At 39.1% G+C, this 16,428-nt stretch overlaps 1 protein-coding gene across 1 annotated transcript; it reads right to left on the bottom strand.

Moving 5' to 3' along the window:
* Positions 1–1,478: 1,478 nt before the first annotated feature.
* On the bottom strand, positions 1,479–11,931 carry CCDC43 (coiled-coil domain containing 43). The gene is made up of 5 exons (XM_037810051.1): positions 11,437–11,931; positions 6,899–6,986; positions 5,590–5,725; positions 4,215–4,273; positions 1,479–2,921 (listed from the first exon to the last, which is right to left on the bottom strand). The coding sequence occupies exons 1-5, from the start codon at positions 11,638–11,640 to the stop codon at positions 2,734–2,736; spliced, it is 675 nt and encodes a 224-aa protein (XP_037665979.1). The 5' UTR covers positions 11,641–11,931; the 3' UTR covers positions 1,479–2,733.
* Positions 11,932–16,428: the final 4,497 nt, after the last annotated feature.

The following is a 16,428-nucleotide window of genomic DNA, read 5'->3' on the forward strand; positions in this document are numbered from 1 at the left end:
ACACATATGTAATAATGCTGGTAGATTTAAACCATATCCTTGGGTCTAACCTGACCTCCTTCAAAGATGTAAAGTTTTCTCTGCCTTTATCCTTGCAGTCCAGGGATACCAGAATATTTCTGGGGAAGCTTGTACATGACAGTAGTCAGAAATGAAACACCAGTCCATTAACAAAAACCAACACTCATAAAAAAATTCTTTTAAATTCTGTTAATTTTTGAATCACGTCACCCATTAGGTAATTAATTCTTAAATTAGTTGCTTGTCCCTTTCTATGGCATACCCTCTAATGGATTGTTCTTACATATTGCACTTCTGAATCACAACCTATGAAAACTTTATAAAATTATCTAACATCACACAAGATTTGTGGTAAAACTGATGCTCCCTCCATTTTATAATCCAAAAGAATTTGGCATACTCATTTTTTAAAAATTTATATAAATTTAAAATTTATATAAATTTATATAAAGGTGGTTGAAAGCTGAGTTACCTTGAACTATTACATCAGTGTCCCTCCCACCTGAGTAACCTGTTACTATAAAGTTTAGAGAGTTGGGAATTAATGTTATGACTGAAATTCCAAATTTTCCCAAAATGTCAATCTCACCATAGAAGATATCATTCTTTAAAATTTGCCCTTTGCAGTACTGAATGTTTAAGATGTAAAGGATTTAACACCTTCGTTAAGTGAATATCCATCCTCAAAGCCTAATTAATTGATCCATTATTTCTGTTTAAATAAGTATTTGCCTGAGTTGACACTTAACTGTAACATACATAATAGAGTCCCCAGAAAAATGAACTGCTGTTACTAACAGATTTGACAAGTACTATTCCAGGGGTACATGGATATAACCTGACTCCTTCATAGACCAAAATCAAAGTGAGAACAAACTGAAATTTCAGAATAAGAGTTACTAAATTAAAACAGGTTCTCTCATACCCTATTTGTAGCTACAGCCTATTGCTACCACCACATTAAGGACCAAGAATCCAACAGTACTTTGATGGGTTTCAAAGCCAATTTACTGACTTTCCAAAAAGCAAGGTAATCTTTGTGATCCCCTAACCCCCAACTTCACAGATAGGAAGAATGAGGCAGAGTTTATGAATTCCAGGAAGAGGCTGCACTATTAGAGCAGATTCTAGAGTGAATCAAAACAAAACATAAAGTAAAAATTTAACACATTTCTAAAAATGACCATCCACACAGAATTCATTTACATGGGTAGCTGGAAAGAATCAGAATAAATCAGAAGACAGTGGTTTTAATAGTTTATTTTTTTTTTAAAAAAAGCTGTTTTGTTTTTTTAATTTTTGCAATGCCACAGCTATGAGTGTATGAAGAGGTAAGACACATCTCCTTTTCCATAACCATGCATCTTTTTACCTTCTGAACAAGGGTAAAAAGTTTTGTTAATCTCATAGTTAATGGTATAAAACAGAGGTTGACAAACTTTTTTCTGTAAAGGACCAGATAGTAAATATTTTACGCTTTAAGGGCCATGTAAGGTCTTTGAAACATATTTCCTTTCCTTTTCTTTTTTTTTTTTGAAACAATCCTTTAAAAATGTAAAAACCAGTGTATGTTAGCTTGTACCATACAAAAACAGGCCAGGCCAAATTTGACCTGAGGGCAAGTAGTTTGCAGACCCCAGGTATAAAATACCTGCTTTCTGTTTTGTTAGTGAAATTGCAGTCTTCAAGCTTCTTGACAGTTTGCTGCTTGAAGGGCCTTATTTACAATTGAATGTGGCTTGTGACAAAAGTGGAGATGGAGAACTGCTCACTTTTGACTCTCCCAAGCAATTTTTCCATTCACTCACTCATTCAATAACTTTGTTGAGCACCTACTATGTACATTATTAAATATCTTTGTGTCAGCAGATTTCCAGTGTTTCTTACTTAAATGGGGGATTGTTCCAGTTTTTCTAAACCAGGAATTATCAGGCCTTTACGCTCATATGTTTTAGGGCAAATGAGGATTAAAATCTCTATCAGCACTAAAGAGGACCCATGATTTGAAAAGATGAATCTAGTAAATATGGAATATCCTTACACCCAATACCGACATATCCTTCTTAAAGTCACAGCTTAAATGAAGAAAAACATGTATTTAAAAAGATACTTCCTTTCCTCCGGTAGGCTGAAAGTTTTTAAAAAACATTCTCAAATCGAGAATACCCCCAAATAATTTCTTCCCATTTTTCTAGTTTGCTGCCATGTAAACTAAAATCTGGATCCAGGCAGAACTCTTCATTAGCTTTCTATTTCAACCATAAAACAACACTACGTTAATGTTTGAATACTGCCTCTGAAGCAATTTGCACTTCCACATTTCAGGAAAGGAATGCTGATGTCTCTGCTCTTTCAGATTGAAGACTCTGTTTACACTTTCTGAATCCTCCTGCTATTTATCCAAGTTGAGGGAAGATTTTTTAAAGTGGCCAAAAGAAGCACAGAATTTCAATATTAAAAAATAAAGGTTGCCCCCACTCCAATCTTTGGTACAGACATCAACTACAATAATATGATTACCCACACCAGAGACATGGCACGTTTTGTAGTTAGAAATGTTTGTGATTTTCCTTTGACCATGTAAACAAAAGGGAAAATGCCTTGGAAAACCACTTTGCAATAATGTTCTTTCATTTTTCTTAAATAACACATGTGCACAACCAGTTCTCCCTCTGAACAAGTTCATGGGAGAAGGGAGAGAGTGGGCCAAGGTTATCGCTTTCGTTCCCCTTTCTGTGTCCTTTTCTTTTCCTTTTCCTTGCGCTCCTGCTTGGCTAGTTTATCCCTCTCCCTCTGCAGCTTGTCCTGCTCTTTCTTCCTTTGGGACTCATCCCGAAGTGAGTCTCGTTCCAGTTTTCGAGCATTGAGGACATCTTCCACATTGGTATTTCGGAACAGAGCTACAGGTGAGTTAAGGGATTAGGGTACAAATCACAAACCCTGCTCTCTCCTTATTCTGACTGTCCTCTCCACATGCTGAGTGATTAAAAAAATAAAAATAAAAAATCCTACATTTATCTTTGGTCCAATGGGGAACCTAAAGCTACTATTAAAAAAAAAAATTAAGTTCCTCAGAATAAAAATATTCAGACTTATCTGAATTTTAAAGAATTTATCAAAATGAAATTTTGTTCTAGAATAAATACTTAAATCATTAAATAGCAGAGTATTGTTGGAGTATCTAGGCTGGTTTTAGTGAATAGACTAATAAATGTAACTGGCAAAATGTTTATGTACTTGAAACTGTTAGAGTGCTTGATGGGGGGATGGGGCATGTTGGAGTTCTCTACATGGGGTTTATATTATTTGTGTAACTGTCCTATAAGTTTAAAAGTATTTCAAAATAAAAAGTTTAAAAGAAACAAGTTCCTGAAAAGAGTTAAATAAGTTGTTTAACCTTACTAAATTTAATCAATTTTCCAATTTGCTTTTTATTCTGGACCACTAAAGCTTAAGTGAAAACTGTTCTAATAACCATAAGCTCTGAATTTATAATAAAAGATGTGAAATAAGTTTCAACAATTAGAAAACACCAAGTCAAAAACCTTACCCCTCATTTCTTACTTTAAAAACATAACCTGTTTATACCAGTCAAGTTCCTTTCTACTCTTAAAACTTCACTTTTTTCTGCCTTAGTTAAGCTTTAAAATAAGTCCTCGAAATAACTTCCCCCTTCACTGATAATCTACCACATTCCTCACCTTTTTAAGATGGATCTCTAAATCTACCTTCTCCAGCAAACTTCTCAAAAGTGATTCTGTTGGTAGGGAACTTCCTCAGCATATATGTTTCAATATCTACATACTTCTAGCTTGTAACAAGTGTTCAGCTGTTTCTATTCCCTTTCGAACAAATTAAAAGATCTCTGAGAACAAAAACCAAGATTTCAATAATTTTAATTGTTTCTACAATGCTGAGCAATGTAGTGCCATATGCAGAGATTATAGATCCTTATTTTCCCTCAGAAATCCTTCCTTCAAGTTAATCCCTTCACAGTACATGCTAACATGTTTTCTTTGGGCAAAGTTCTTGCTAAATTGACTAGGGCTGTCCTAAGAACAGGGCTCCCAAGGTCGGCATGATATGAGTTCCTGGAGGTAAAGGGAGCCTTCAGCAGTGACAGGATGGCAAAATAAAAACTGATCTCAAGAGGATTCCATGTAAAAATACATGGGGAAGAACAAAAAGGATACACTTGTCAGAACCAATGTTCGTTGTGATGGCACCTGAATCATCCTTCTCATCTGCTTCAGTGAGTGATGTTAAGGAAAGTCAGACAGAAAACAAAGAGTTGGCACATCCCAACCCCACATCAGAAAACATTCAATAAACTGCAAGGTAGGAAAGGCACACTGAATGGACAGAGGACATTTCTAAGATGTTTAAACCCAGGAGATTCATTTTTTAAAGCCTCAAAGTTTCTGTGAGATCCTTATCTTTTAGAGCCTGAAAAGAAACTTAAGCTGATCTGGGTGGACTGCCACATTACTTGGAAGCTGAGGTTGGCGAGATGACCTCTATAACAATGGTTCTCATAATGTGCTTCCCAGAACCACCTGGGAACTTGTTAAGAAACGCACATTCTCAGGCATCACTCTGACCCTATGAATCAGAAACTCTCGGGGTGGGGTGGGGGGAATCATTGTTTTAACAAAACCTTTAGGAGAGTCACAGCTTTAAAAGTTATTTTCTAGCCCAAGCAATGAGATTTTGTAACTGGTCCCATAACTCTGCTAACCTTGGCAAGAAAAGTCATCAGGAAAAGCTAGAAGAGAAACTGGCTCAAGAGACAAAGAATTCTTTCCTAAATTGGTGATTAGACAGCTGACATTTCTGGTATGATGCCCACTGCATAATGTGCCACATACTCCTTTCAAAAAGGGTCAATAAGCTAAATATTTCCTAAACAAATTTCAAGTTCACCTGGAGCCAAACCCGACCCTTCCAATAACATCTTTCTTTTTGCACAAGCCCCATTCAAATTCCAGATTTATGATGGTATTGCTTGTAAGTTCAGACTCACTTTTAATTATGTAGTCACTAAAATGTAAAAAATAAAAAATACAAATGAAACTGCCCCAAATTTAGGGAATCTATCATCCAAAAATATCCATGTTCTAGTCCTGGTTTTCCCACTAATTCTCAAAATGTCTCTGATCGCCCATTCATGTCTTTGTGTGCATCAATTTCCTTATCTATGGAGAAAGAATATAAAGATGAAAAAAAAAAGAATATAAAGACGGGTCATTCATGTGACTACTACATAGAAGGGTGTTATACAAATGTAAGGAATCACAATTGTATCTTATTTACTGGAAACCCAATTTAAAAGGTCTATTATTAAGGCATTAATTGTCTTACACTAAAATTTTCAGGAACATAACTGATTATATGTTGAAAAATATAATCCAGTATCAATTATTCCAACATCATTCCTCACACCCACAAAGGGCCATAGGTTACTACCATTGTAGGGAGGGAAAGGCAACTTCCCCAAGCTCACTATGAACCAGCAAGCACCTGTGGCTTGAGCCTCTGGGAATGGTGCCAAGACTAAAGAAAGGATATTCCTCTTCATCTGTCACATCAGCATACTGGGCCAGGAGGGCAGCTTTTCTTTGCTTCTCCTCTTCTGACACCATCCTGGGCTTCACCACGATTTGTGCCTGCTTCTCAATTAGGGTGGCAATGGCCTGTACCTCATCTGGGAGGCAGTGGAAAGGAGAGAACAATGTTGTATGTGAGAGAAAACAGGCTCACTGGCTCATTAGTCCACCCCAGCAGTGCTTGTCCTAAAGACACTAGCATCTACTAACTCCTTTGAGCCCTAGAGTTCAAAGGTACCTCAGAGGCCAATGAGAAAGATAAGGACAAGCCACACACACTAGGCTTTAAGCCTTGTGTTTATCTTCACTCAGAGAAGTCCTGCTTTTATTTGTTTTCTATATTGAAATTCTGCTGCTTGGTAAATAAAAGGTTGAAAACGCTGCATTAGAACCATAGAAAATTAAACCTTCAAACATGCAAATTTCTCCCCTGTCATCCCAGAAACCTAAGAAGGAATCGAGAAACAACTTGTCCTGGTTTACAATTACACCAGGTGAAATTCTTAGATGACTGACATTTTAAAATAAAATCAACTATTAAGTTCTCCATTCTCAACAAAAGGAGGCAATGGTATAGGGTAGTGGTTCTCAAATCTGGGTCCACATTAGAATCATCTGAGGGAATTAAAAATAAACAATGTCTGCGCCCCCACCCCAAAGGTGTTTATATATCTGGTCCATGGTCTGGTCTAGGCATTGGTATTTGAGTCCATCAGGTGATTCTGATTTACAGCCAAAACAGAACCAACAGAGAAGACAGTTTAGAATAGGTTTTATTCAAGTTTGGTTTTTATGATTTGAGTTTTCTACAGCTAGTTTGTCATCCTAATGGTGGGTTTATTAGCCCACTTCTCTTCCATTTTAAAGGGTGAAGGGATTAGCTAAATAATGCAAAAATCCAACTATAATTTGTGCTATGAAATGTGAATATGAAAAAGTTGGAAGTTGGAAAAAGAATATTTGAACCTATACCTGCAATGCAAATATGCAAGGAGCAGTGAAAAGAGAATGAAAAAGAAAAAACAAACAAACAAACAAACAAAAAACCCACAATGATGATAACTGGGATCAGTTTGAAAAGGAAAAATGCAAGAGAAAAAGGAAAACAGTGTTCAGTAAAAAGTTAAAAGTAAGCTGCTGACTGTTTGCCAGCTTCAATTATCTTGGGGAAAATGAGTAACCAAAGGGGAAAATTAAAACTCTCTAATAGCTGGATGGCAAAGGCTGTGGGAAAAGGCATCGGAGGTTAGACATGACAACTCCAATCCTACCTTCTTTTTTCACTTTGGTGACAACATTCTGAGTTTCCGACCATTGTTCCACAATCTCCCTGCAAATATTAAGAAGGGAGTCTTCTTCCTAGTTGGAAAATTAGATCAAGTAAGTACCCTTCAAAACAGTATTAACCTGAAAACACCCTGTGCAGAGAGAACAGCTCTCCTTGCTGAAGCTGGGAAGAAATGATGGGAAGGGTTCAGGAGCAATAGAATAGAGTATCTTTCTCTTCTGAGTTATGGACACAGTCGTCATCCTGCAGTAACCGAAACCTGCCAAGGCAAGAGCACCCACTCCATCCTGCCATGCTCCAAGGGAAAGGGGTCCCAGCAACTCAAGGCAGACCTCATTCTTTTGGAGCACAAACCTATTGCTCGAGTTGAAACTCTCCTCTGTCAAACCTTCCTTGGCTAATATACTCAACTCAGAACATTCTCCAAGGCTTATCCATTTTCATGCTGGGTCATATCCATGAGCTTGCTGACACATAATAGGAGATAAATGAATAGAAGCTCTCCTGTCCAAGCATCCCATCCATTTTACATAAGCATACACATTGTGTATGCCAACCAAGCTCCCTCCTCAGTGTGGTGTAACAAAAAGGATGTTAGCTTTGGTGTCAGACATACTTAAATTCAAATCCCAGATCTATGAGTCAGTTTCTTAACTTTCTGAGTCTCCTAGTTTCCCAGGATTTTAGTAAGGATCACATAAAAACATATATAAAGCACCTACCCTACTTGGCAAAGAATAGGCATTGAACAAATATGGGCATTTTCCACTATCTTCATTATAGCTGCCTTCACATTCACATTCCACTCCTCAGGGTCAGGCACTGTTCTAAATACTTTGTATGACAATTCTCAATACTTAAAACAATCCCATGAAGTGCTATTACAATTCTCAATTTATAGATGAGGAAACCAAGGCACAGAGGTTAAGTGACTTGCCCAAGGTTACACCAGTAATAAGTGGCTTAAACAGGATTTGAACCCAAGTAGTCTGGATTGAAGCCTGTGTTCTTAACCCATTATATTGTATTGTCTCTCCAAAGGTAAGTGAGGAGAGTCAGAATGCAGACCTATTGTAGATATCCTTGTTTTGTCCCCAACAGAGGATTCCGTCTTCTACTCTGCATCCTTTTAACACATGCCAAACATGCAGAATTTCTTTTGCACAGAGTTCCTGTAGTTCACAGAGCCCCCAGCAAAAAAATCAAAGGAAAAGGAAAAGAAAAATGGACAGAAAAAGGAGTGGAGAGGCAAAAGAGCAAGGGAGTTCTTGAAGAAGGTAGTTTATGGCCCCAATTTCCTTACCTACACCAAACGAGTGCATTTATCCATTTATTCATTTTTTCATCCAGAAGGTGCCTGCTATGTTCAAAGCACTAAGATGAGTATTAAGGAGAATAAGACATGAGCCTGGCCTCAGGACGCTTACAATTTGGTACGCTGGTATATAAACAGCTGCCATAAAATGTAATACCCTGATGTGATGGTTAATTTCATTTTTGAACTTGGCTAGATTATGGTGTCCAGTTGTTTGGTCAAGCAAGCATTGGCCTGATTAGTTACTGTGAAGGTATTTTGTAGATGGATTTGCATCTATAGCCAGTTGACTGCATCTACAACCAACAAAGGAGATTACCCTCAGTGTTGGGAGAGTCTCCTCATCCAGTCAGTTGGAGGTCTTAAAAACCAAAACTGAGAATGTCAGAAGTCAGAGAGAATTTCTGACTCTTTTTCAGCCATTCAGCTTCCCTTGGGAATTCAACTTCACTTTCATTGGAGTTTCTAATCTGCAACCTGCTCTACAGACTTCAGACAAGCCAGATTTCAGAATCATTTTTACTGGCGTTTCTGGCTTATGGCCTGCCCTATGAAATTGAGACCTGCCAACTGCCACAGTTGAGTGAGCCAATTTCTATAACAAATCTCTTAATATATATAAATATTAAGATACATATGTCAGCTCTATTTCTTTGGAGAACCCTAACACACCTGACCACCCTACTTAACATTGTAACCCATCCCTCCATTCTACTCTTGATTTCCACAATGCTCCTTTTATCATAGCACCATTGCTTTCTAACATAAAATATAATTTACTGATTATGTTTTTTGTTTATTGTCTGTTTTTCCATTGCTTTCTAATGTAATTTATAATTTATCGATTTTTTTTTTGTTCATTGTTTTTCCATGCTAGAACATAACTCACAAGGGCAGTGATTCTGGTCTGTTTTGTTCCCTGATGTACCTCAAGAACTTAGGGCAGTGTCTGGCATAGAATAAGTACTCAATAAAAATTTGATCAACCAATCAATTAATGCAAGTATCATTGGAAAGAATAAAGAGAAGGATGATAGAAAGCTTTTATTTGTTTACAGTTATTTGCTCCTGACTATAACACTGTCCTTGCATCTTACCACAAATTGTTGCCAACAACCTTTTTAATTCCTAATTTTGAATCCTAGCTCAATCTGGTGACTGATCTGGCTATGCATTTTGTTTTTCCTAGAAAGGGATCTGGTAGATAGTCAGGGATGCCTGTCACTGTATGCAGTCAGAATGACTGACAGAAGTAGCACTTACTATGTGTCTAGTATATACCACATTCATTTGTCCTTGATGCTCCTCAGTTGTTTAATGGACAAGATCCCTGCTTCACCACATAATTCCTGACCAATTCTTCCCAGAGTCAGTTTCTACATAGAAGGGACTGAGAAAAATATGAGAAAATGAAATATAGTGTAAGAATCAGGTGGGAGGGAAGAGGGAAAGCCACCCTTAAAAATAATTTTGTCTTCTGCAGTTTACACAAATGAGGCAGATATAAAGAATCATCTGTTTCTGGAATATTTTTTCTCTTCTACAAAAAGAGACTAGAAGAATCTAAGGCAAACTCATGCTGCCTTTATCAGCAGAATACAGCTACAAATATGACTCTGTAAGAAGAAATGGTCAAGGAGCTGGTACCAAGCAGTATCCAAGTTATTTCAACTTCCTCTTCATAGGTTCTTCAGAAACTTCCTAACTAGAAATAAAAACTAATTTAAGTTGCTTGCTTCCTACGTTTCCTCTGCTACTACCTGCAGTCAGTATCCAAGAAAAGAATTTACTCATACTGTGTTGTATTTCCACCGAACTTCCGAGCTGCACCACAAGCTGTATTAAAGCTTTCCCATTTATAGCCCAATGTCCCTGGTGCAGGCTCTAGGACTCAAAGGCGCCATTACCAGGGGGACCTGAATAGCTGTTAACAGTATCATATTTCAATTGTGCGCCCAATCAATGAACTGTACTTCCACCAAGTGTACATGATTTTTCCAAGTACCCCTACCCCCCACCTCCTGCCACAAAATTTGCACAATGGAAATGTCAGCAAAATACTTTTGGATTTGAAAAAAGTTTTCTGCCTTCTAACCCTCTCTATTCTACCTTTTTTTTAAACAAAACAAAACAGAAAACATATATATGTATATTTGCACCTACATATGTTCCCAGTACCTTTAACAGTCCCTGAAAATTGGTCATGAGGAAAACAAATGAACCCATTTCCCAAACCAGAGGATAAAGCCTTTGATGGACAGGTGACTCTCACAACAGCAGTCTGATTTCCAGGATCTCCTCTAAACTAGGAACGCAGGGCCAATTTTGACTTCAACAATTAGTGACGATGTAAGTAAAATTTATTTTCGAGCTTGTTGTATTTAAAAGAAAATAATTTGTTGTAAAGCCACAAGCAGCAGCTGTAACTAATCTAATCTAATCTAATCTAACCTATAATAACCAATCTAGTAAGTGTGTGTATCAGGGGTGAGGGGAAGTACAGATTAAGGCAGCAGATAGATCAAGTTGGAAAAGTAGTCATCTTGGTGACTTAATACCTAAACACAGTTAGAAGTGCACATTTCTGAATTCTTGAATCTGCTTCTAAGAGGCTAAGTACCAAGTTTATTTCCCGTCTTTACAGCTCTGATATTTCTCATTCCCCCTTTCCCTCCTCTCAACCCCCACACTTATGATTACTGTATTTCTGAATACTGTGTAAAGGATCAAACGCAACATTTGTTTCGGTTCCGCCTAGGCATGAAAAGATGTCTACCAACAGCTCACCTGTTCTGGACGCCTACCTCCAAACCCCGAGGGCACTTCATTTCCTCACATCTGAACACTGTCAACGGATGTGAATGAAACTGGTCCTTACTCATTTATGATAAAACTCCCATTTAGACATTTCAACGCCTTCGGAAGAACACTCACAAGCTCACCCAGAGGCATCCCGAGAGGCCTAGAACCCAAAAATGAGGGAAAGCCATTCCCCTCTATGTACCTGCAACCTTCCTGCTTCCCAAAACCTTGGGTGGGGAGTACCCTCCTTTCCCCGCGGCCCGGAGCTCAAAGGAGGACTATTCATCTTCCAGGTGAGACCACTAACCCTCTGGGACCCCAGGTAGGGGGAAGGAATTGAGAAATCTTAAAAGGGGTCCTCAGGGTACCGCCTGAGGCTGAAGGAACGTGTCCGGGGTCCTCACCAGGAAAGCAGAGAGAATACCCTGCAGAGCATCCAGCTTTTCTTCTTCCTCCTCCTCCTGCAGGACACCCAGGATATAGGCGCCGTACACGGCTCGATCCACTCCTAATGCCTCCAACCGCCCGTCCAGCCACGATCCAAAACCACTGCCCCCGGCATCGCCTTCACCGGAGGCTGCCGCGGCCACTTCGCTGGGCGCCGCCATCTTGGGGTCAGGGTCTTGCCAACCCCCGGGGCGCCACCCGCAGTGCCTGACGGGCCGCGCGGCGGGGCCACTGCGCTGTGGGGAGAGAGAACCCACACCCCTGCGCGCCGGGCGGAGGGCCCAGCAGGTCCAGCCGAATGCTAGTGACTGGACTGGGCGTCGTGAATCTTCTAAATAAAGCCTGTCTACGCGCGTACGTTCGGTCACGTGATCTCACAGGAAGTCTGGCAGCCAAGTATTCTTAACAGGCTCTTTTTACATTTGGGAAAGTTCAGAGAGGTTCAGTTAACTTTGCCAAAGTCACATTGCTCATAACTCCACGGGACCGAAACTCGACTTGGATTCCAGCGCTTCCGACCACCTCACAGAGCTGCCCTTCCGCGCGCAATCGTGGTATACTAAGCCACCCGCTACCACACAGCTGCGATTTGGGGAACACCAGAAAAACTTGTCTCGTTTTCAAGTCAGAACCTGCTGGCTCTGCCCGGAATATCCACCAGAGTCATCAACTGCTGCCTTCGCCTTTGTAAGCCCCGCCCCCGTCGAAAGTGTCGCTCCAGAGAGCTTCCCGGAGTCCCTGAAACCTGGATTACGAGCACTCCAGTGTGCTGTGTTGCTTCTCTGCACCTGTATGCGGTACTAGGGCAGTACCTGGCTCATAATAGGCGCTCCATAAATGATCAGGCACCCCAAGCCATTTGTTTCACTCACTCATTCTATACACAGGAATATTTTCGAGGAGTCTTTCTTTACCCTTCTTGAGGCACTGTGCTGAGAGCTTTCATGCAGTACCTCTTGTAATCCTCTCAATGACCCTGTGACGAGATGCTTTTATTGTTCTCATTTTAAAGATAAGAAAACAGAGTCACACACCTAGACAGGGCCTAACCAGAGGCAAGCGCTTATCTGGCTAACACACCAGAGCTTCAACTGAATGCAAAACACATGGTTCTGCCCTGGGATGAATTACCCGAGAATCTGGGTTGGATTTGCCTAAACTACCGAGGTCTCCGAAGGCTGGCAGGTCCCTGGCTTGACTCTTTCATTCACCAAATAGTGAGTGCCTCCAGCATGGCATTGCTGCCAGGCACTAAAAATACAAAGATGAACCTCACAAAATTTCTGCCCTCAAGAGATCTTCAGTCCAATAGGAACAGACATGTTTAAAGAAATAATGACAATATAATAAGGTAAATATTTTACTGGAGCTTTGTTTAATGGAGGTTGTATTGGATGCCTAGAAGATTAGTTAATTGTCAGGTTGGAGCAGGGTTGGAAGATGTAGCAGTGGGGGCAATCTAGGAAGTCTTCTCAGTAGAGATAGTGCTTGAATTTTGTAGAAAAATGAATGAGTTCTTTAGTCAAAGGGAGTGAAAGGTAAAAGGGGGAGTGCCAATTGCAGGGAACTGTGTGTGTGCAAAGGCTTGTTAGGGTGCTCCCAGGGAGTTACATATAACTTAAGCAATAGGAGTCAAATTGAAGAGATTCGGGAGATGACAACACAAGGGGAGGGGCTTGTATACCTCGCAAAAGGCCTGTTGAGAGCATTTTCTAACCTTATAATTATTGGGATAATGTAAATGAATGGACAAGGAAAACTCAGTAGAATTGCAGGGTAGTGTGACTATTAGTCCCATGGCCTTGATGTTCTCATTGAGTTTAAATGTGGCACTAATGGACTCGAGGCAGCCCCCAAAGACTTCCCTCTCTTTTTCAGGTCCTTAGATGTCCCTTCAAACTCATGTCCCTCCTAACTCACTGGCCATCTTGCAGGTGGGACTACTTCACAGACACCTAGGAGCCATCATGGCTCAAGGATCATAGCTTGAGGTCAATGAAGAGCCCCCACAGCCAGAAAAGAAGCACAGTTTTTTTTTTTTAACTTTTTATTTTGAAATAATCACAGACTCACAGGAGGTTGCAAAAATAGTACACAGAGAGAGGACTGTGGGAAGATGGCAGAGTAGGGAGCTCAGGCTCAGTCCTTCCACCAGAACAACAGGCAGGAACTGTCTGAAACCATTATTTTGAAACTTTGGAGGCCAGTAGAACAGGCATCCAGGGAAGAGCAGGAGGAAGAGGCTGGTTAATTATGGTCAAGATAAGTAAATTGCTCTCTCTGCACTGCAGTTAGCAGCTCCCATCCCCCAACCTGGGTCTGTCTGTTCTGAATGGTCAGTTCCACCATAATCCTTAGACCCCTCCAGTCACCAGTTGCCTTGGTGATGTTATCACCAGCCTTTCTTGGAAACAGACTCAGGGGGCCAATCTTGGGTACCTGGGCAGACATGGCATCAACTTCCCCACTGGGCATCTCAGGTACATGAAAAGTCAGTGTCAAACTTGGGTATCATGGCCAAGAAGGCTGGTGTCAGATGAACGTGGATTCACAATGACTGAAGAAAGGTGCATCAGCTGAAGGCCCAAAATGGATTTTTAAACTATGAAAATGTTCAATTTCATTTATAATTTTAAAAATATGCAAATTAAAAATCATAAGGATATATCATATCACTGTCTGCTTGTCACATGGAAAAGTGTGATAATACACTATACTGAACAGTGAATTTTAACAGGCCCTGGAAAATGTTGGAGCAAGAAGTAAGTTAGTACAAACTTGCTGGAAAACAATTTGAAAAGACCCAGCAGTTCTACTTCTTGGAATTTGTTCTAGTGTACAGAATTACTTATTCATAAAATTATTCATTGCACTGATGCTTATTGTAAAAGGACAGAAATAGTTTACCTTCCTTTCAGAGGAGACTGGCTCAGAAAAGCATGCTGTAGCCACATAAAATGGGCAGCCATAAATGTGAATGAGAAAGCTCTTTAAGTACATACGTAACAAAATCCAAGATATATTGTTAAAAGAAAAAAAGTGAGGCTCAGAACAATCTGTAATATTTGCTACCCTCTGTGTTTGAAAAGAAGGGGAAGATAGGGGAATATATACACATATGTGTTCTCACATATACATAGAACATCTCAGGAAAGATACACGAGGGATTTGTGGATGGTTGCCCTTGAAGAGGAAGACTCAAGGAATTTGTCTCTGAGGTAAGAAAGATACTAGTTTTAAAACATCTTATTTAAAATTAGGAACTTTTTACCTGCATCTTTAAAAAAGAAAAAAGAAATAAAGCACATTGGAAGACTTTCCTCCAATCTCATTTTCTTCCCTCCCTTCCCAGAGGTAACCACTGTTGTTGAATTTAGTGTTCATCTTTCTTTTGAATTTTTAAAAAAATGTAGTACATATCACTACATATGTAACATATTATAACATATGTATGTATCCATAAACAATATATTGTATTTTTCTTTCTACAATGTGCTTTATAATTTTTTTATTAGAGAAGATGTAGGTTTACAGAAAAATCATGCATAAAATACCGAGTTCCCATCTACCACCCTATTATTAATACTTTGCATTAGAGTGGTAGATTTGTTGCAATTCTTTTCAATAATAATTATACTGTTAACCATGTATAATTATTATACTATTAATAGTATAATAATAATAATTATACTATTAACCATGGTCCATTGTTTACAATTGGGCTCACTGTGTTGTACAGGCCTATGTCTTATGTTTTTAAAATTTTTATTCTAGTAACATATATACTGCCTAAAATTTCCCCATTTAACTACATTCACATATATAATTCAGTGCTGTTAAATACGTTCACAATGTTGTGCTGCCACCACCACCATCCATTATCAAAACTTTATGATCAACCCAAATAGAAAAATCATTAGTGAAAATATTGTGAATGAATATGCTTCATTTTTAAAAATTTTTCATTTAACACTTTGTCATCCAAAGGTCTGGTTTTTATGGGGTTTGTATTATTTTTGTAACTGTCTTGTAAGTTTGAAAATATTTCAAAATAAAAAGTTAAAAAAAAAGGTCTGGTTTTAAGAACCTGTTATTTCAGTCCTTGCTTTTTATACTCATGACTGAGAACAAAGCTTCAGTGGATGAAACTGTGAATGGGGCTAGATGATAGACACACAGGGATATTCATTATAATACTCTCTACTTTTACAAATTTGATATTCTCCATTTTAAAAAAACTGCATCATTGCATTTAATAAAACTTAATACTCACTTTTCAATCCCATCCACCAAGGCTTTTATTGAAATTGGGCTAATAAATTTCCGTCTTCCTTGATGTTTATCAGGTGTTTTTGCAAACTAACAGAAAAGTATTGTGTTTTTATATTTTCAACAAATGGGTTCAAAACTCATTTGAAAAGCTTTTGTTTAGGAGTGTTTTTTTTTAATGGTTTATAAAAATTCTGTTTCCTAGATTTTTAAATATGCAGACAAGGGGTCTGTTCTAGTTTGCCAATGCTGCCAGAATGCAAAGCACCAGAAATGGATTGGCTTTTATAAAAGTCTTAAGGCCATAAAGTATCCAAGGTAATGCATCAGCAATCAGGTACCTTCACTGGAGGATGGCCAGTGGTGTCTGGAAAACCTCTGTTAGCTGGGAAGGCATGTGGCTGGCATCTGCTCCAAAATTCTGGTTTCAAAATGGCTTTCTCCTAGGACATTCCTTTCTAGGCTGCAGTTCCTCAAAAATGTCACTCTTAGTTGCTCTTGGGCTGTTTGTCCTCTCTTAGCCTCTCCGGAGCAAGAGTCTGCTTTCAACAGCCGTCTTCCAACTGTCTTTCATCTGCAGTTCCTGTGCTTTCTTCAAAGTGTCCCTCTTGGCCATAGCTCCTCTTCAAAATGTCACTCTCAGCTGCATTGAGTTCCTTCCATTTGTCAGCTCATTTATA

The sequence above is a fragment of the Choloepus didactylus genome, chromosome 18 (genome assembly GCF_015220235.1).
Source record: "Choloepus didactylus isolate mChoDid1 chromosome 18, mChoDid1.pri, whole genome shotgun sequence".
Taxonomy (NCBI): domain Eukaryota; kingdom Metazoa; phylum Chordata; class Mammalia; order Pilosa; family Megalonychidae; genus Choloepus; species Choloepus didactylus.